Source organism: Dipteris shenzhenensis, chromosome 2, assembly GCF_047967505.1.
Source record: "Dipteris shenzhenensis isolate YYH24624 ecotype China chromosome 2, Dip_SZ_1.0, whole genome shotgun sequence".
Taxonomy (NCBI): Eukaryota; Viridiplantae; Streptophyta; class Polypodiopsida; order Gleicheniales; family Dipteridaceae; genus Dipteris; species Dipteris shenzhenensis.
In genome coordinates, this window is record NC_141597.1 from 65807213 (window position 1) to 65829788 (window position 22576).

Below are 22576 nucleotides of genomic sequence, written 5' to 3' on the forward strand. Positions count from 1 at the left end.
CTCTCTCTCTCTCTCTCTCTCTCTCTCTCTCTCCCCTTTGTGTGATTGCCTTTGTTTGAGAATAGTATCTCATAGGTGTCATGAATCACCTACCCTACTATAATAGAGTCATCTCTCTCTCTCTCTCTCTCTCTCTCTCTCTCTCTCTCTCTCTCTCTCTCTCTCTCTCTCTCTCTCTCTCTCGGGGCGCCAACTCAATATGTAATATGTTACTACCATCGTCCAAAATCCAAGGGAATTGGGGGACAAGGTCCATATATAATATGCATGGCTTTCTTTAAAAAATGTCAAATATGCAAGGGAAAAATATGAAAATTTCATGTCCCCCCTCCTACAAAAAATAAGGTATATACCTTGAAAAATATGCAAGACTTTAACATTTGTACATATTTTTCATAATATGTGAGGTCCAAGGGGGGGGGGGGGGTTCTTTTGGATGAGGGGGGTAAAACAAAAAATACACTAAAATATGAAAATCCATCTCCTTTCAAACTAATGTACCTTTTTCATGTGTTAGCCAAATTTCAAGATGTAAAGACATATTTGAAGCTCTTTCAGTGTAGAACACAACCACGTTTATTTGAATAAGTTCTACTCATTGCATATTGTTAAATTCATCTCATACTCAAGATTTTGATAGGTTTTCTTTCTAAAGGGAGTTGGTGCCCCAGGCTCCCTCCCTCCCTCCCTCCCTCCCTCCCTCCCTCTCTCTCTCTCTCTCTCTCTCTCTCTCTCTCTCTCCTCATGTAATTTGGGATGCGTGCATTTTGAATCTTCTCTAACCCAACTTTATATATGGTCCCTTGCAAGTCATTGCTAATAACTAGGCAAAACCAATTATCACCTAGCTTTGCATCACAATGCTTAGCCCTTTGGATATCTTGGCCTCCACCAATGTCCTCCTCACAATGGATTCTCCACCTTTCCTATTGAGACACACAGACAATGTAACATTAAAAAAATGGATTCATGAATAGATAACGTTAAAATGTTTATTGATAATACAAGATATAGCTTGATCTTTGATGTCTATGCCTTTAACACCTTGGTTTTCTTAAGCTACACTTCCAACTCTATATTGGATTACAAACATATTTACAACATTATTTCAAGAAGATACATAATAGCAAACCATTTGAGTATGAGTGAAGGTCAATCAAAACATCACCTTTACTACAAGGAATCTTGAGAGTGGATACCATGGCTCTTCCTTTTTAGGATCTCTCTCTCTCTCTCTCTCTCTCTCTCTCTCTCTCTCTCTCTCTCTCTCTCTTCTTCTTCTTCTTTTCTCATTCATAGCTTCAACATCGATGTGCAACAACTTTCTTTTGAGATACTCCATGCCACATTCATGGATCTTATGGACATAATATGAAATATCTTTTAGGGTTGCTTACACAACCCCAATGTTATTCAACTGACATATCAAGGCAAATTCTAGATATAACTTTTGGCAACAAAACTCTTGGAAATATAGAAAATAATGGTACATGTCACAAGTAATAGAAGTATTCGGGAGCATACCCATCAATTCAAGGCTCCAATTAGGGGACCACGTCATCTCTAGTAGGTGCAATGAAGGAAGCTATTGCCAATATGTGCATGTACTTGATAGAAAAAATATTCATGTCAATCTCTTTTCTCCAACCCAGTAGTCTATAATTGTTTCCATCCCAATAGATGAACATTTTTCAAGCTCCTTTTTCCAGCTCAGTTGTCTATAATATTAAGGAAGCTATCACCAATATATGTATTATGCATGTACTTGATAGAAAAAATATTCATACCAGTGCTCTCCTTTTTCCAATGGAGTAGTCTATAATTGTTTGGGATTGAGTGGGTAGGAAAGGGTAGTGTAAAGCTTGAATGTTTAAGAAAAGCAGACCTGAACAACCCTCGCTTGTGGTGGCCATTTTACTAGGCATGTGAAGTGTCAAATGCCAAATCGTTGGTTTGCAGGTCAAGACACATTTTGGGAATGGGGGAATGTGTTTACCTAGCATTTCTCTTCCATTGGACATTTAGGGTGAATTTTGGATGCTTTGGTTCTCCCTAGCTTCATAGAATGCCGTTCCATCTATTTTAGAAGGGGCCATGCCATTCCCCAGTAACTATGCTTACAGCAATCACAATGAGCAACGTAGCAATAACAAGCCATTGCAAAGCAATCGCATAACAATCACAAACTAGTTACATAGCAGATACAAAGAAGTCACCTAGTAGTGATCACTACCTAGCAGTCTCATAACAATCACAAAGCACTAAAAAAGCTCTCACATAGTAGTCACAAAGCACTCAAATAGAAGTCATAAAACACTATCAAGTAATCACCTAGTAGTCACAAAGCACTCAAATAGAAGTCATAAAACACTACCAAGTAATCAAGTCATAAAACACTACCAAGTAGTCACAAAGGAGTCACACCTTAGTGACAAAGTACTACCAAGCAATCACATAAAAAACATAGAGCACTCACATAACAGTCACAAAGAACTAATAAATCACTCACATAGAAGTCACAAAGCACTCACATAGCTTTGACAAAGCTCTACCATGCAGTCAGCACAAGTAGAATAAAGTACATATTAACTTGTGAAAAAATCGTACAATTAGATTTCATGATCCGATTCACAGAGTGCATGATCCAATAGATTAATAATTGCACTTCATGATCCAAGTCACAAAGTACACTATCTAAGAGCTTAATTAATATGATAATAATATTGAATGTGGTTACAACAAACTTTGTAGGCCTTGAATAATTACATAGATAACATCATTTTCTTACAAGGTGCTACCCCTGCCGGGGTCTCCTATAACTAATGTGGTGCCTAGAAGTAAGCATCTCCATTATTGGTCATCGAGATCTTGGATGTGCAGTGAATTTTTTTGCAACTAACAAGCTATCTGCATCTCCCCAAACCTAAAAAATGGTCTCCATAAGAAAACCACAATCAATTCTCTAACAACAACTATTGCTATAATCATCGTGCTACATGTCTGATAAAAAATTTTGACTGCATATGTGCAAGGACTGATGCCATCTTTGGAAGTATGTTGAATGTCACTTCTAGATTTTTGGAGCACTTGTAAAAGCTATCATCAAGAAGTATGTTATGTGACTCATCGTAGAAAGGGTATTTCTCCCTTGAAGAAAACTAGCTTCCCATCCCAAAAAGTGAAATGGGCCGAGTCACAATAGGCTAGTAGATCCTTCCCGAGTTCACAAACTCCAAGTTAGGAAACCACAATGCAAAGCACCATCCCAAGTTGTGGTTATGTTACAAGCTCCATATGTACACATTAAATCATTGAGCTACCCAACACTTTGCATTCTCTGGAACAAGAAAAGCCACATCAACATGAAGCCTTGTGCTAGAGCCTTGTACTTATTGCATGTAAAGATGCCACCAAGGTCATAATAAATCCTTTTTAATGGTTGTACTGATGAAACAATACACCATTCATGTCCTATACAAGAGTACGGTGCTCAATGTGCTTGCCCTTGAGGATGAAGTTAGGTGTTGTGGGAGGCAACACATGCCTACTCTTCCAATTCGGGAGCCATATGACAATGTTGTTGCTAGGGTGAATGACCTCTAGTTTGATGGCATATCCCTTATGCACTCCCCTTTGCTTGCATAGCACTCATCTTGGGGCAACATTTGAAAGGCCCTTTTACATACATGACTATCGTAGATTCTTTAACACTTAAGCAAACCATGACATCATTGAGCTTTGTGTTTTGTCATCAAAGCCATGTCTCTCCTTCTCTTGCTCTCTTGTAAAGTTTTCAAAGACATGTTTATGCACATACACATGTATCAACTATCCCTAGATTCGGAATAAAATGTGTTTGTCATTAAAATAAAATCCTTGAAACAAAATCTTTAAGTTGAGTTTTACAATTCCCTCTCCTTGCTTTTAACTCCCTGGAGGGAGTCATCAGGTGTAACGATTGAAAAGTGGTGACATCTCTCAAAAGCTCCTACAAATCACTCTCAAGTTCTTCCCATTTGTGTATGATAATCCCTCCTTTATACGAATTTTGAATGTTGATCAAATGTTATTAATGTGTATGCTGGTACAATGTAGTCTCTCACATTGTAGACAGAGTATATGTATAATATAGTTCAAAATACTTCGAGTGGGCTATTTGAATGACATCTTTAACATGTCACTTCTTTACATGGGGCTAAAACACAAATTTTAAAACCTAAAAGTTATATCCTGCTATAAGTCCATGGCTTGTGGATGGATGTCATACTTGTTTTTACTTTGTCGTAGGAGTTGCAACGCTCTCAATAATTTTAAGGTTTTAACCATTTTCCCCTTGGTGTTATGCAAAGGAGTATTTGATGGACTTGCCTCATTTTTGTAGGTTTGCATGGAATTGCGCTTTGACCATCCTTTAACCACTCTCCCACAGTTAGCCCCTCTAGACTAGTATCTTCAGTGGGTGCAACATCTTCCAAAACTTTGGCTACATCTATGATAGCAACCAAAGATGGCTCACCGAGCTCTGTCTCTTTGTCGCCCATTTACGTGTCTGTTTCATCTTCTGAGTGAACTATGTTTTCTTCTATAGTTTGAATTGTAGGCACCTGGTCTTAGCTTGATCGCCTTTTCATATTATGTGCTACAGAACAAAGGTGCAAGTTTGTAAATGTCTATGTACTTCACATCTTCCTAGCTTATTTAGCAACCTTGCATGTGAAATACTGACAAAGATTGCATTCAAAGAAAGAACATGAAGCACATGCCTTGGGCTCAGTGTGATAAACTTCTCATGTTCTGTGCTGCCCAACAAAGGAGTAGGTTCATCCGTAAATGTTTGTTTAGGTTCACATGGTTTAGCTTGTGAATTATTGATGAAGACTACATCCCAAGAAAGAACATGTCAAATGCGTGTGCGCAAAAACACATCAAGTAGTAATGCAATGATAAAGCATTGCCAAAACACATCAGAATTAAAGCAACCATTGAGCACAATGATAGAGCACTGCCAAAGCATTAACAAAGCAATCACAAAGTAGTCACAATGTCGTGGCATGTGATAGAGAGATAGAAAGTAGATAAAGCAGTCAAATGTGTACTCAAAGCAATGATTGAGCATAAAGTCGTCATGCAAGACAAAGAAATGCCATAAGACATATAAAGTTGTGCAACAAAGAAGTCACAAACCATATGCAAGGTAGCTACAAAGCATGCACAAAGCAGTGGCTAAGCATATTAAAAGCAGCCTCAATGCAAGTGATAAAGTAGATAGAAAGCAATCAAATGCAAGGTTAAAGCAATAATAAAGCACAAACTTACTTATCACAATAGCAGCTTCTCTTGGTTTAATCGCTTGGGTTACTCTGCATTACCCATGGAGTCAAAATCATTGACAAAACAATGACACAAAGTAGTCAAAAAGCAATGAGAAAGTAGTGACAAAGCAGTCACAAAGTTCAATAAAAGTATAAAAAAACACCTACACTCAAGGAAGTCATAAATCCGTAACATTGCATGTACCAATTGTGAAAGCTTGTTATATGAGACCTAATAGTAAAACAAAACAAGGATTGATGCATACCAATTGATGAGCCCCATACCATAGATTTTGTTCTAGTGGGGAAATTTTCCAAGCAATCAATCGCCTTCTTAAGCAGCAGTAGTCAAAGTCACCGAATGCTCATGACCCATCAAGAGGATTAAGTGTTATGTGGTCCTCTAGTTTTATGTCATTAGACTAGGATGATGGAACATGCTTGCATATGTAAAGAAATTTTGGCATGCATGCACGGAGGGAGGAGGCCTTAAATTTGTTGCACATCTACAAGCTTCATAAAAATTTCCTTAAATCTACTGCACATCTTCAAGTTTCATTGAAAATTTACCTCTAGTTCTACCTATTCCCAAATTTATTTTATTCATATTTGTTTGGAGCCATGGAGGCTAATTAACTTATGTTTGTCCATAGATTAATTAATTTACTTGGGTTAATTACTTTATTTTAAGCTGTGTTTAAGAGGAGTGCACATTATTTCAAGAGAGTAGGATTCGAACCCACAATGTTGTATTTTCCACATGTGAGCCCTACCACTAAGCTATAGAGTGGAAGAGCATACCTAGTGCTAACTAAAATATTATAAATGATTTCTCTTCCCCCTCTCCCTTTAATACTTGGCTTCTTCTTTAAAGGCCCCTTCAAATGGTCCCTATTCCCCCTCCCCCTTTAGCAGGTGCCTTCTTCTTTAATGCCCCCTTCTTAAATGGTCCCTCTTAATTGAAACCCCCTTTATCCCTCAGATTAATCATTCCCTTTCCCTCTCCCCTTTCTCTTCTCCACAACTAATTAATGGGAATATCTTAATTCCCTCTCCCCTTTCTCTTCTCCATAATTAATTAATGGGAATATCTTAATTCTCAATGTCTTGGCTCAACTTTATTATATTCCTATTTGTTTTGGACCATAGAGGTTAATTAACCTATGCTTGTCCATGGATTGATTGATTTATTTGGGTTAACTAAATTATTTTAAGCTATGCCTAAGAAGAGTGCACATTATTTAAGAGGGTAGGACTAGAACCCACAATCTTGTCTTTCCCACATGTGAGCCCTACCACTAAGCTATAGAGTGGAAGAGCATACCTAGTGCTAACTAAAATATTATAAATGGTCCCTCTTCCCCCTTTCCCTTTAGTACTTGCCTTGTTCTTTAAAGCCCTCTTCAAATGGTCCCCATTCCCCCTCCCCCTTTAGTACTTGCCTTCTTCTTTAATGCCCCCTTCTTAAGTGGTCCCTCTTAATTGAAACTCCTCCCTTCCCCCTTTATCCCTTAGTTTAATCATGCCCTTTCCCTCTTCCTTTTCACCCCTCTTCTCTTCCCAACAACTAATTAATGGGAATTATGTATGGGGGGACATACATGGGGGGACATACTAGCCATAAACCGCCTCTAGTACACAATTTTACATAATAGTAGGATAAGCTGAGGTTGGGCACTCGGAGTTGTATAATGAAGCTCAATGTAGGCAACAAAGTTCAGGAGGGGTGCTCTTCTGCACTTACATGGGCATACCAAGACTAGAGCCGCCCATGTCCGCCCATCATGCATTGAATGCATCTGGGCCGTGGATTGGACGTAGGCATGCAATCTTGCCCGTCGGTGCCCATGGTGCACAAGTCTGTAAACACCTTATTACACACGAAACAAAGAATGTGCAGTTGTGGCATTCCTTTCATTCTGTTCACGCGGTTTGATTGGAGAGCTGGTTTGAAAGGCAGTGAATGCAGTTCAAGGCAATGGCAGATCCACATGGCGCGTTTTTTTTGGATGGTGAAGTGGCTGCACTGTTTGGAGCGTGTGCACTAAGCCTATAAGTTACGTCTTACTGTAATGCCAATGCCGTATCTATTGCCGATATGGTCAGCCAGGTGCTGAAAGTGGCATTTTCACTTGGGGCTTTTTCGTGATCCAACATTGATCACAAGGACGCTGGGTACAGGGAAATGGGCGATAGGCCCGGAAGACATATTTCGGGAGGTTGATCGCTTGCGGTACTCCAACGAACAGACATTCGTGGAGGAGCAGAAAGTCGAGTTTTTAAAGAATGGGATGCAGCGTTCGGGTGAACTCTTCTGCGTACGCTTCTCTCGTGCGAGGGTGCTCGAGTTTGAAGGACGGCCAGAGCATCCACCAACAGTTAGTAAAGAAAAGACTCGAGGGAAGCATGCTTTTAGGAAGCCTTCTCCTACATATGTATTTCAAATGTGGAGCTCTCGAGGATGCACTAGCAATGTTTGCAAATATGTCTGACCGAAATGTTTTCTCGTGGAATTTTCTTATTCAAGCATATGCTCGGCAAGGACAAGAGCCCCTCCAACTTTTTGACCGCATGCAGCAGGAAGGGATGATGCCGAACAAAGTCACCTTCAATAGCATTGTCGATGCTTGTGCCAGCAAGGCAGCACTCCATGATGGTAAGCGCATACATGCCCGCATCTCACAAAGTCAGTTTGAGTCGGATGTTCTGTGTGGTACTGCCCTTGTCATTATGTATGGAAAGTGTGGCAGGCTGAATGATGCACTGAACGTTTTTCACATCATGCCTGTGCGGAATGTAATTGCATGGACAGCTATGATTTCAATATTCGTGGAGCACCAGCAGGGTAAGGCAGCCCTCCAACTATTAGACAAGATGCAACAGGAAGGAGTGATGCCAAGCAAGATCACCTTTGTTAGCATTCTCAGTGCATGTGCCAAGCACGCGGCACTAGCAGAAGGCGAGGAGATGCATGCGCGCATCCTGAGCAGTGGATTTGAATCAGATGTTATCATGGGGAATGCTCTTGTAAATATGTATGGCAAGTGTGGTGAGTTGGAGAAGGCACGGGCCATATTTGACAAGATGCCTGAGCGCAATGTTATATCATGGACTTCCATGCTTGCTCTATATGCCCAAAATCAGTATGGTAAGGCTGCACTGCTGCTCTTTGACCAAATGCAATGTGAAGCAGTCATACCAAATAAGATCACCTTTGTCAATATTCTTGCTGCATGCGCAAGCAAGGTATTGTTAGATGAAGGCAAGTGGGTGCATGCCAGGATTCAGGATAGTAAATTTGAATCAGATGTTGTAGTGGGGACTGCTCTGGTCAATATGTATGGCAAATGTGGCAGCCTGGTGGATTCTTGTAGAGTATTTGATAGTATTCCTCACCATGATTTGGTCTTGTGGAACACCATGATAGCAGTGTACGCTCAAAATGGGCGGGGGAAGGATGCCATCCAACTTTTTGAGAATATGCAACAGAACCAGATAAAGCCAGATAAGCTTACCCTTGTGAGTATTCTGAATGTTTGTGCCAGCTGTGCAGGGCCTGCTGAAGGTAAGAGGATGCATGCTTACGTTCTGGAGAGTGGATTGGAGTTAGAGGTGGTTGTGGGCAATGCTCTCATCCACATGTATGGTCAATTTGGTAGCCTAGATTATGCACGGAGCATATTTGACAGAATGCCTAACCGTGATGTTGTCTCATGGACTGTCATGATTACAGAATATGTAGGGCAAGGGCAAGGCAAAGACGCCCTTCAACTCTTTAATACAATGGAGCACAAAGGAGTCTTGCCAGACAGAGTCACCTTCATTGCCATTCTTGATGCATTTGCTGGCGACGCTGCACTGGCCGACTGCCAACAACTACATGTCCGCATTGTGGAAAGAAGATTTGATTTGGATATTGTTGTGGGGAATGCTCTTGTTAGCATGTATGGCAAGTGTGGTAGCCTGGAGGATGCCCGAAGGGTATTTGACATGATGCTAGAGCCAGATGTGGTTTCATGGAATGCGGTGATTGCAGCCTATTCCCAACATGGTTTTTGTGAGGAGGCACTTAACCTTTTTGATCAGTTGATCCAGAATAAAATCATACCAACCAAAATCACTTTTATTAGCATCCTTACCGCATGTGCAAGTCAAACATTGTTAGCTGAAGGCAAGCAGATTAATTCATGTGTTATGGACAGTGGATTGGAGCTTGATATTGCTGTGGGAACTGCCCTTCTGTCTATGTATGGTAAGTGTGGCTGCCTAGAGGATGCTAAGAGAATCTTTGAGAAAATGCCCGAGAGGAATGCTTTTTCATGGAATGCCATGATGGCAGTGTATGCCCAGCATGGAAAGGGCAAAAAGGCTGTTCGTCTCTTCCTCAGAATGCAGCAAGAAAGGGTAAAGCCCGACATAATCACATTCATGGCCATTCTTGTGGCATGCAACCATGCTGGTATGGTCAATGAAGCTTGCAAAATCTTTACTTCCATGACACAGGATCATGGTATCTTGCCTGTCCGGGATCACTGTGTCTGCATGATTGACTTACTCGGGAGGGCAGGGTTGTTGGATGAGGCAGAAAATTTGATCCAGAACATGCCATATCAACCTACAACCACACAACTCATGACGATGCTTGGCGCACCGGTACATGTATGATGCTTAGTCTTTTTTGCCACATGGATAATCCTATCAAATATCTTCACTGCTATTGGCAAAGGGGAAGATATGGCAAACCATAGCAAAGTTCATGGAACCCTGTTGAATCAAGCAAGAAACTATCTGAATGCAGTTAGGGCTGTGTGCTGGGTGCAACATGACTTTGTGCAGCAGTAGGTCCGTCATTGGTAAAGTGGTGCAGATGCAAGTAATCAAAAGCCTACCCTCCTTAATAAAGCACCCACACTAGTCTTCTCTTTTACGATTTGTAAGTCTGCTCTCCACTTAATCAAAGTTGACGCTAGAAGCTCATATGGGAGCTGGATTGCAGGCTGGGCCAATAACCTTATTACTGTGGAAAGGAAGCCAGATGGCCTGTGACAATACTGCGGACTGGAAGCAATAACAAACAGTGTTGAGTTTCAAAATTCAGATGCCTTCCCTTTGGAGCCTCACCAAATCAGCCAAGGTAGAGCAGTGAAGATAAGATTTTTCAGGACATATGAACTAAAGGCTTATTTAAAAGATGCAGGAATCTGTGAAAGAGAATAATTTCAGATGGTGGAAACCACAGTTTCTGACTGTCTGGTCAGTAATCTTTCTGGATGTTTGAGTTCCCAAAGACAGAAGCCTAAATCTGTCTCCTAACTGCTACCCCCATGGGATGGGAATTCAAACCAAGAAGCACATGGTGAAAAGGACAGTGTGCAAGGGGAAGGCCAACAAAGAGCAACACAAAACCCTCAAGACTGGATGGTATCTACTTTGGACAAGGATGGTGGGCAAGCACCCCCTCTCAAGTCAGTGTACAGGACTTAAGTAACAGACCATAGTCCATTGTGCGTCCGAGGACCCATCAGGTCATAATCCAGTCAATCTGATACCTCCAATCTTGGAGATGAGGAATTTGAGCAGCAAACTTGCAGATGAAGATGAAAAACAGAAACGGAGACAGCAAAAAACCCTAGCTAAGAAGTTCACACTCAAGATTGAGTCAACATCCTCACCTCAGCAATCATTGCAGCTTGGGGAGAGATCGAAGGACCAACCAAGCTAGAGTAAAAGCTTGCATGCGATGCCTTGAAGATGGAGAAACACTGTAGCGGGAGATAGACTATCCTAACTCTCTTGTGCTCACTAATTGCAAATGGCTAGATGATGCACTCAGTACGCAAAGTGATGCTGTGGAGAGAATCAGAGGGAGAGAATCTAATGGACCTCAGAAGAGGAATAGATACAACTGAATAAAGAATGCCCAAAGGGCTGAATACAACTGTGTGAAGGGGCTGAAACCCTCACTGCAAAGAGACTACCTAGAGGAGGTGAATTCTCACTAGGTCCTTGAAGAGGCTGAGGCTACCCTTTTGGTCTGTTGTTGGGAGCCCTTGCTGCTGGTATTTTGAGGTTGGAGTGCCTAATTGTGGGATGAAGAATGAGGGCCAAAGGCTGCCCTTTTATAGGCTGTTAGGTCAGCCTGGCTGACTTGGTCAACGCCGACCGTTGACCCTAGTTGGCTGGTCAATGTCGATCGTTGACTAAGTCGGTCAAAACGTCATCGCAGGTCAAAAAACACACATTTAACTTTTTGACCAAAAGTCAATGCATTGACTTTTGGTCAAAAAGTTAAATGTGTGTTTTTTGACCTGCGATGACGTAGTGTCGATTGTTTGTTGACTGTGTGTTAATTGATGACTACGCAAGGTTGCTTGCATGGCCGTACGGATGCTTGCGTGGCAATTGGCTTGGCTGCCTGTGTTGGAACTAGCTAACATGGCCACAGACTTGTGGATGCTCCTGACAAACATCATCCTATTCCTTTCTTTTAATTTGAGTGAAGAAAATTGTGTTGTCTATATGAGAGGCGATTGATTGGAATGGTACAATCAATGACGCCCATTCCAAGAATAAACATCTTTCGTTGTCATCTCATTACATTAAATGGCTTTGTGTACTTTGATGCATGAGATTAGATCTGCAGAAGCTTCTTCTGTCCAAAACAGAAAAGCTTTGAGCAAAGTTGAGGTCATCAACATTTAAGTAGACAACATTTTGATGCTTGCTCATGCATCTAAAAGGCAAGGCTCATGGTAGGGATGGGATTGCCATGGAATGTTGCCATCAATTCCGAGATTTTTAAATTTAGCCTCTAGAAGGCATGATTAGCTTTGCATGGAGGAAAAAAGTGCACGTGGACCAATAAAAGCTTACTCAAGAAAACTAAAGGGCTTGGAGGAAAGTTAATCCATAAATTAGCACATGGAGCAAGGAAACAAAAAGGCTTAAAGAAGAAGGCAAAATACATTTTCAACCCTGCTAATCACCCTTTTTTGTTTTTTGAGCATTTTCAAACTTTAGTAGGAAAATTATAATTCAACAAAAAGTTGAGTAGGATAGCCTCATAGAAAGGAGGAAGAGAGGCAGTCAAGCCAGTGGCGATATAAAAATGGTTGTTAAGTCCCATCATCATCAACCACTGCCATTTAGCTAGGTGGTGAATGCAGTTGCATGGGTAGTATTGGGGAATTTGGTCTATTTTGACGACTGTTACATCATGAAGTCCATTGTATCAAAGAATTCCTTGCTTTGCTCCCAATGAATGCTGCATCACCATGCATGTAGAGCCCGTTTCACCAAGCACTCATCCATTTATCCTTCAATGAAGTCTTCCTTTTGGATGACTTCCACATTTGGCAAAGAACCCGTGGAGAAGCGAGTTCCCTCTCCTCCATTTAGGGTTTAGGAAACTGGATGAACACCTTTAACTAACCATACTTCAACAAATAAGAAACTGCTCAAAGCATAGAGAAGAATATCCATCTTCATTATTATTCCAATTAGAAGTTTAGAAAATATTGCTAGAATCAAGTTGACAATAGACGTACAAAGAGAACAATCCGACAATGAGCTCTCACACAACATAAACCTCTCTCTCTCTCTCCCCCCCCCTTGCCCCCCCACACACACACTACTATTAAACATCCAAGGATACTCTGATCACTCTTGCAGATCAAGGATACTTTAATCACATCGATGTTCACTCCTCATCATACAACAAATACTACGAAATAAGTAGCAACCATAACAAGACACGATTGACAAGTTGCATTGGTCCAAATTAGGACGCAACTCTCCGGATTGCACCGCTTCATTACCTTGCTCAATTCCTCTCCACTTAGTTCCACCTTTGCTTGGAATTAGAACACAAAGATGGTTCAAACTCTTCTAAGTATTCAATTTTCGTTGAATTTCAAGAGAGTTTTGGAATGTTATAGTGACTTTTGCAAAGTCAGAAGTATCAAATCAAAACTTTCTTTTGTGCCCCAATATGGCAATCCAAATTTTATTTAACATATCTTTTCATCTTTGGAATATTTCATTTCAAAAGTCTTGCTAAGGTTACATAAAAGGGAATCAACAAATAGAAATATGACTGAGCACATTCTCAAGAATCAAGTTGCATTTACCAACTAATTCTATAATGTTTGTGTCACCTCCTAATGCCATCAAGTTTGTTTGTACACTTTCCATTACCTTTGGAGGAACTTTAACTAACACCTTTTAATATATTTGGATGTCATACTCCATACTATTTCTAGCATTCTAGATCATAAGGATTGCATTGGTTTCTTCAGTAATCTTTAAATATTTTTGCAATAGAAACATTACTTTCACTATTAAAGCTCAATATTGAACTAGATTTACATCAAGAACCTAACCAAAACGTATAGATCTTCTAAACAAAAAATGGTCTTTATGATGTTTGCATCCATCCAATTTCTTTGGGTCAAATACCATCACCATTTCTACGTTGTCTGGTGCTAACATTTTCAAGTATATTTCTAGTGTCATCCTAATATGAAATAATAGAAAAATGAAGTTTTTAACCCTTTATAGACCTTTTCCAAAAAGCAAAATAATTTTTAAAACCATCCATGCTGGTATATTGATCCTTGAGAGTCTCTAGGCGGTGGATCTTCTTTTGGTAGCAGTCAAAATCTTGATTCTATATCATGTTCCTTCTTGTGGTTTTCATGTCTTCGATTCGGGATTCGCCTGACAGGGATGACAAAACTAGAGAGGCTTCCTATGTCAAGTATCCCATCACATAGGTGCCCTTTAACAAAACTTTTGAAGTTTGATTTCTCTTGCATCGAGAATGGCATTGGAGAAAAACAAGAGCTCTCAAAAAAAACATTCATTAGGTGAAAAACAAAAAGAGAGCACACAAATTAATTGAGGCATTTTTGAAAGCTTGTTGAACATCGCATCCATTCTCATGTTGTTAACCGCCATTTGGTTAACAGTTCTTGTATTATAAGAGGTGAGTGGAAATGTCGGAGAGAGCGTAAGGAACAATGATTGATAATTCCCTTGGAGCCAAATGGGCCCATGCGGTTGTAAGATGAGAGAAGAGAGGTACAAAAGAGTGCAAGGGTTAGCCCTCCCTTCAAAAGGTGGATATGTATAAAAGGCCAAAAGTTTGACCTTGGTCTTTATTGTGTACTTTCAAGAAATAGAATAGAAGCTCTCTTTTCTCTCATTCTCTTGCATTGAGTTCCTTGTTCTTCCTCGTGAGTTGTCTTGTGATTGCCACTACTCCCTTGCTCCTCTCCCCCTCCCCCTCCCTCATGCTCTCTTCTCCCTTCTCTCTCCCTATTCCCTCTCTTCCTCTTTCCCCATGGAATCACTTGCACACGATTTGGTAGATGCTTGGGTGACACAAGCGGATGGCTTGCACATGTGGAGCTCCCACAAGGAGCTATTTGATAGTAGATTCTTCAATGGCATTCCCCCAAGATCCCCACGACACCTGAGTCATCGATGGACTTTACATTTTTGGCACCGTTGTCGGGGAGTTCGAGATATGTTCCGTATTGCACAAGCTTCTTTGATATCTACCCATTGCACAATGCTTCTAGCTTATATAGGTTTGTTGTTAGTGGAGTATAGGCTGGTTTGGATGGAGAAAAGTGTGTTTTTCCGTGTAGGAAAAGTAAAAACTGCCCTTTCCATCCATAGAGTGTTTTTTACTCATTTGAACCTATCTTTTGATGCCTTTTGTTGCCACATTGTAGGGGTAGCTACCTAGTAGAGATGCTTGCTAAGGTGTGTATGGAGTCACATTTCTCTTGCAAACATCTAAAAATGAGTTTGAGTCAGTTCAAGTTGGCACATGAGTGCTCTCAGCCACCACCTTCAAAAATCCTCATTTTGATGCTTTCAAGTGGTTTTTTTTTGTGCTTTTTTGTTTGGAATAGGTAGAATAGGTATTGTAGCTTCCATTTGTGCTCTCAGACCTTCCATTTTTTGTTTGGAGTAGGTAGAATAGGTAGTGTAGATTCCATTTATGCTCTTAGACCTTGAACAAAAACTTTAAAATCTCTAGAGAGCATCAAAAACCAATGGACGACTATGCCAGGACTGGGAGTCGCTGCTATAAATTTAAAGCAACAACTCAGGCACTCGCTACTATATAATGCAACGGCAACTGACACGTGGATTGGCAGTTGGCCACCCACCCCCACCCACCTCACCTAATTCCACATGGTAATTAATGAACTCACAGCTATCACTTCAGAGGTCAAGCCCTGCTTTAAGGCTAGGACAATGATTGAGAACTCGTCACTTTATTGGTAATGCAGTGACTGTGACCCACTACTATAACACCCATTGCTTTATTGAGTCAGGGTTGCTATATTGAGACAATGCTATATTGTTAACACATTGATTGTTAATTTATTGTTAGCATAGCGACTGACAACGTGATGACTTCTTGAGTCGCTACTTTAAGGTTAACGCAGTGAGACTGATGCTTTAAGGGTCAAGAAGACATAGAGACTCTAACTCAGTAGTCAAGAGGAGTAGGTGACACATGCACCTGAGGTCTGGGAGGGTGATAGGAGTTGAACCCAAACATGACTATAGTGCTTCCAATAACATCCTAACCGGTCCAACTAGTACCGGACTGTCAGTATTGTCGTCTGGGATCTCAATCTTAAGCTCATACTCGATGCAAGGTCCCACGCACACTAAGTCCTCAAGTTTAGAGGATGCTATAAACATGAACCCAAATCTGGGGGGCTTCATGGCTACCAACTCTAGCTCTGCAAGGTCCCAATCTCCCACTCCTACCACAACCTTGTGTTTGAGGGAGTCATTCTTGAGTCTCATGGGATGGTTCAGCTTGGATGACCCGACCAATCCAAATCAATCCATTCGCCATGCAAAATAGGGTGTCCAAGGAGCAACAAGACCCATTACTGACTATAGTATCTGGTAATGCTCTAGGCAACCTGGTAATCATATCATCCGAGGGACCCACAGGGCCGCATGTGCAGTTCTATGAAGGAGAACCATCCTTCACAAGAGCTTCTGAGCTGTGGGTACCTAGGTATTGGCCTCCTAGTCCCAAAGGGAGGAGGATTAATTAGATGGACTTCGGGGATAATGCTTTTTCAATGGCCCCTCATCCTAATATGTTTACAACTTGGGGGGAGCTTCGGAGAGCACTTCCTTCCCCACGGCCTCATCCTATAGGCCAGTTCCAAACATGAAAATACCTATACCAAGGCCCATATCGGTAAGGCCAATTGACCCGAGCCTACCTTGTATGTCGGCTCAAGGTCCCACAAGGCCAGGACAATCCATTTGGTTCCTATCAGGTCGAAAAACCTTTATAATTGACCCCAAGGACCAACCAACTTTGGCGTTGTGCTAGTCTCTCAAGCACCTTCACCCGTGCCACAGATGGTAATCACTAATGAGGCGATGAGGATCCTAGTCCAAGCACTGGGAAGAGGGGCGGCATTGCCCAGTAGTCATGGGGAGGGACACTAATGCCTCATGCAGTTGTCCGATCATGATCTCTAAGCTCATCACTAAGTTCTTAGGTGAAGGAGATCATGTCTCCCACATTGAAAGGTTCGAGTAGATCTATGAGAACTTTGGAGACAAAGTGAATGCATTCAGGCTTAGCCTTGAAGACAAGGCAGGCCAATGGTATAGAGCCCTAGGGACTAAAGAAAAGATCATCTGGGAGACCTTAAGGAAGGCCTTTATAGTGGGATTACCTCCCATAGGCCTGAAGTGGAGTCACCAATTGTACGAAGTTTAGCAAAAGGAGCATGAAACCCTTTAGGAATATATTGCAACGATCAAGCAACCAAATTTTCATTGTGAACCCCATGAGGGGATGAATGATGAGCGTTTGCTCCCTCGATTCCTCATCGGATTAAGGGATGTGAAGTTACACGATCATCTATTCACCCTAAATCCCACATCCTTTGAGTTGTATAGTAAGACTGCTATGCTCCTGGACGACAACATGAAGGATAAGGCACAACCCGAGAAATCTCTAGTTTCTCCTTCATTAGTGTCTCATTCTGGTAAGACCATTAGCTCTATCGAGGTCAAGGAGGCTGCCCAAGGGGCTAAAGGTGCAAGCATAGATGAAGTAGCCATAGAAGTTTTGAATCAAGTAGCCCAACAACTCAAGGGTGGGTTGGGTAGGGAAGGCCCGAGTAATCGGCACCTATTTCCAAGGCAATACAATGTGTGGTGTGGGATATGCATAGGAAACCACCCGATGAATGAGTGCCCTCACCTAAGTGCAAGGCTAGCACTTTACTACACTCATTGTACTAGGTGGGGCAATCATGAAATGTCACAATTCCGTTACCCTAAGCCAATGCTCCCACCCATGTACCAACAAAGGCAACCATTGTACTTATCAGCACTTCCTAATCAATATAATTAAGGCTAGCTAGCTTTATAAGGAGCCCCGGCGCATTAACCAAGGGCCGATTTTGGCTCAAAATTTGCCATTTCCTCCTCCAATTCTAGGTCCACAACCCCCACCACCCTGAATTACTCCCATAAACCAGGTAATCTTCGAGGAGCCACCAAGAGAGTGGGAGGACCCTGACTACATCTTACCAATATTCAAGTCATCACCCTACAAGAGTCCTGTGTATCAGACTAGTCTAACTACTCATTATGTGATGCAAGATGAGTAGTACATTCCACTATATCAAATGGCTTGTGCAATGCAGTGAACCACGGACATGAATGTCATGAATCACAGGCTAGCAATCTAGTGTTATACTTGTCAAGGTCCACACCGCACTAGTGAATCACTGTGTATCATACTAGTCAAACTAGTCATTTTGTGATGCAAGATGAGTAGTACATTTCGCTATATCAAACTGCTTGTGCAATACAAGCAACCAGGGACATTGTGAATCACAGGCCGGCAATCCAGTGTTATACTTGCCAAGGTCCACGCCCCACTAGTGAGTGTTTATATAAAACTACCGCTAACTAGGCCATAGCTTGTTATAAATGTAAGGGGCCTCACTTACTTAGGGATTGCCCATACAAGGATGATTAACCCCCAAAATGGACCGACAAAAACCAATTCAAACACCCCATTGTGTTCCGGTGGTGTGGTAGATCATCTCTATAAAATTTTCCCTATGAGAAGGACTCCTAGACCGACCCAAAAGCTAGCATTAACCTGCTAAGTATTGAACGGGGCCAAGTATCCTTGGTGTCATTTAATTTGATCATGAGGGCCCAAGCCAAAGCCATGAGTAAGGAGCTCCGTAGGTAGGCCAATAGGGAAAGGATAGCTACGTATTAGTATAAGGGCAAGGGGTGCGCAAATGAAGCTAAAAAAGGGAAATGTTAAGATTGAGTCGTTATCCAAAGTGGTCTGGAAGAAGAGACTGCAAAGGTCTCCACTTCTACATCATAAAGACTCGGCCGATCAATCATGGAACCCAACGCATTATGGCCCGAGGTCAGGGGCAAGACAAGGAAAGCACAACCAATGAAGATGGGGCGTAAGCCTAGTGGTCCAAAACAAATACCCCAACCCAGCCACAGAAAAGCGACGCCTAGCTGAGGCACAATGGTTAGCCCAAGATTGTCAAGAGAGATTTGAGCAACGACTGAAGACTCTTAAGAATATGGACACCATTCATCCCAATCATCATGTGGCAAAGGGAGCTATAAGGCCCCTTTCCACCTTGGATAAGGTGGATGAGATTGTTGCAAACAACACTTCATCGAGGAAGTCTCTATTGTGACACAAGATGCTTGAAGAGGAGCCGACTTGGCCTCAAACTGTAGATGATGAACTAGCATCTTTTTATGGGTTTGAAGGACCCCATTCTTAGGATAGAGAATCAATTGGTCAACCACGAGATATGGCTGGGCTCACCACGTTCCTATCCAGAGAGATAAAGATGCATAGCAGCCCTACTCAAAGGAAATCCCATCCTTTGGAGAGCTCTCTCCGATTGGATGAATGGGTAGACAGTCAAACCAGAAGAGGCAGACAACGATGTTGTTGAAGCCCTGCATGAAGAGCCACATGTGCTAAAGATATCGGTCAATAAGCTGGGCCAGTACTTTGAGAGCGATGAGAGAAACGCCATAATTTTGATTTTTTGCCAAAACAAGAAGGCCATGGCTATCTTGGATGGTGGAGCCGGTGTCAATATCATCACGAAGTAGTGCTGGGAAAAATGGGGAAAGTGTGAGAAGGAAAGCACCAACCTAGTTGTGAAATTAGCCGATGGTGAAATTGCCCAGCCAGTGGGGGTCCCAAGGGATGTAAAGATCAAAACCTTCAATCTGACTTATCATGTCTAGTTTGTGGTGATTGATTTCCATGAGCAAACGGATGGCCCCCCAAGGGACGTAAAGATCAAAACCTTCAATCTGACTTATCATGTCTAGTTTGTGGTGATTGATTTCCATGAGCAAACGGATGGCTATGATGTCATCCTAGGTAGACCTTTCATCCATGCCGCAGGCCTAGTACATGACTGGCCCTCTAATTGGATTTATCTACGAAAGGACGGGAAGATTGTGAGGGTCGATCTACAAACTTGGAAGGCACACTTGATGATCGGCAATCTATTTGGCGGTTGAGTCAGATACAATTCAGAGAGCCACCCCTGTGAATGTGTTCCAAGATTGCAATGAAAAAGATAAAGGTTAGGATCGAGATGAGCACTGGTACGCTCCACTGCTACCAGAGCCTGAGTTCTCCCAAAAGTGGATGCATGTCTTGGCAACTCTAGACACGGTAAAAAACAGGGGAACAAAGATGGTGGCTCATGATCCTAAAGGGCTGGGCATGGTAGTACTCCTTAATCTGATAAATGTCTTGAGAGCCCCCATAGAAGATTAAGGGGTAAGGCAAGTCAAAACTGTACCTAGCTGAGGTATGTGGGTGTCGTTACAACACATCACGAGTTCTCATCAAACTGGGGAGCCCAATTAAATAGGTTAAAGGCCCCCCTTGATTCCCTTAAAGCAGAGGAGGCTCCCCCTATAGAGATTCCTCCTGCAAAGGATAAACCACCCTCCAAAACCAACGCCTCAAAGGCCAAGTACCCTAAGACACCCTGCAAGGGAAAGCAATTGATCCAAAAGATGATGGGGATTGGGAAGATGTGGGGGTTAAAGGTCACTGTGCCTTTACCCCGGTTATGTACAATGCTCAAACACATATATAAATGAATGAAAAAGAAGATTAGGGTGGTTCTACACCCATCAAAACTTGTGTGGCTCTTCGTTTCTCTCTCTCCCTCTTCCGTTGAGAGCACTCTCAACTAGTATCAGAGCCCGGGTGATCTAGCTGAGCATGCATGAATGCTTGAAGCTCAGCATCTCTGTGGGAGGAAGGAGAAGCTCTGTGGGAAGCTTTGTGGGTGACTTTACTTGCATCCGAGTGTGTAGAGACTTGGAGGAACCTTTGGAAAAGTCACTTTGGTTTTGTGAAGTGGTTTTGAGAGTCTGTTAAGTGTTTTCAAAGAAAAAGTCGTTTTTTGAGCTTTTCCCTGTTCCGTTCGATGATAGAGACTCCGTATTGACTTATAGAGGCAACTATTGCTTGCTTTTGGTGTCCACCTCACTTCAAGAGCTTGGAAACACCTTCATTCTTGAATCTGGGATCATTTCATTGGATTTTTGACACACTGTGTCAGTTTCTGTGTTTTTCTGCACGGGTGTTGGAACTCAAGTATGGAGCAACCATTTGCAGATCTGTTAGTTTCGGTAGACTCAGGAGGTCCTAAAACTTCTATGTTGCTCATCATTCGCACTCCGGTGGAGTTTACAAATAGCTCTATTTCCAAAAACGTTTTTCAGTCCATGTGTTGGACCCAGTGATTGAGACCACGGTTTCCAAAACTGTCTGTCCAATTGCGTTTCGAACGCCCAAAAACCCCTACCTATCAGTTCTTACGTGATTCGGTGGAGGATTTTCAGAGTTGTAGATCTCTGTGTATTCGATTTCGTCTCTTTGTTATGTATTTTTCATTCTAAGGTTTTGAAACCTTAGATTTATGCCACATGGCAGTGGATAAGTGTTGACTCCCATTTCTCACTCATCGGTTGGGATTTTGGAGTTCCGACAGAAGAGAGATATTTGCAGATTTTCTTGCTGAGTCCGATTATGCAATGGCACCCATGTTTTGAGGCATCTCAAGTTCTATTTTCAGTAGCGGTCATTACTGTGGGACTATGATTTCTTAAGTATACCTTATGCAAATCACTCTGGTTGCAGTTTGTTAAGTAGTGTGCGCTCATTCGTGGTGTGCATTGGGTTGCAGTGGATGATTTATAGGCCATTTGGATGCATTGCGGTCCTTATTGATGGCCCAAATTGCCTTGTGGGATGCTATTTTTATGGACGCTTTGCACATGGATGCTATTTCATGCTAAGGGATAGCTTTGACACATTGCAGGTGATGCACTAATAGTGTTATGCTCTTTTGGATGAGATATTATTAATGCATATGCCAGTGGACGGTGTTTATGCTTGAGTCATTTGGCACTTATTGGCATTTTGGATTGCCATTACAGTTGGCATTTTCTTTTGGGCCAAATTTGCTCATATGGATGCTTAGTATATGCACATGAGTCAGATGCTTTGAGACATGAGTTTTGGTGATATTTCACTCTATTGTGGCATACACATTTGGGTGCAGCTAGTATTTGGTGTGATTCTCTCTTGTAGCACTAGCATTTGGGATTTTTGCTTCATTTGCATCATGGCATCCTCTTCCATGTCTGAAAAGGAGTTTTTTAGCATTAAAAAGTTTGATCGGACAAACTTTTCTTTGTGGAAAGAACAAATAAGGGATGTGCTTATTCAAAAGAAGCAGATTAAACCCTTGGTAGGGATTGAAGCTAAGCCTGCAAACATGTCTGAGGATGATTGGAATGAGTTGGATGCATTAGCGAAATCTACTATTAGACTTCATCTTGTAGAGTCAGTTTATTTCACAGTAGTAAATGAGCAGACTACGAAAGATTTGTGGAAGAAATTGTGTGCCACTTATGAAAAGGAAATTGCCTCTAATAAAGTTTACCTCATGAAGAGGTTGTTTGAGCTGCAGATATAGGAAGGAGTCTCCATTGCTTCTCACTTGAATGAATTCAATATTATTTTCAGCCAGCTTCAGGCTCAGAAGATGAATTTTGATGCGGAGACTAAGGCAATATTTCTCTTATGTTCATTGCCATCCTCATGGGATACCTTCCATTTAGCTGTCAGTAACTCTGCACCTGGTGGAATACTG

At 41.8% G+C, this 22576-nt stretch overlaps 1 protein-coding gene across 2 annotated transcripts; it reads left to right on the plus strand.

Moving 5' to 3' along the window:
• The first annotated feature begins 7409 nt into the window (after nucleotides 1-7409).
• Nucleotides 7410-11447, plus strand: LOC147905194 (pentatricopeptide repeat-containing protein At4g13650-like). Of its 2 annotated transcripts, none has more exons than XR_015542793.1 (2): nucleotides 7410-10127; nucleotides 10504-11447. XR_015542793.1 is itself a non-coding variant. In XM_087391016.1 (2 exons), the coding sequence occupies exons 1-2, from the start codon at nucleotides 7599-7601 to the stop codon at nucleotides 9975-9977; spliced, it is 2223 nt and encodes a 740-aa protein (XP_087247142.1). In that variant the 5' UTR covers nucleotides 7410-7598; the 3' UTR covers nucleotides 9978-11447. The 2 variants fall into 2 exon arrangements, 1 of the variants encoding a protein (XP_087247142.1); XM_087391016.1 differs by having other exon boundaries at nucleotides 7410-7968; nucleotides 8125-11447.
• The last annotated feature ends 11129 nt before the right edge of the window (nucleotides 11448-22576 follow it).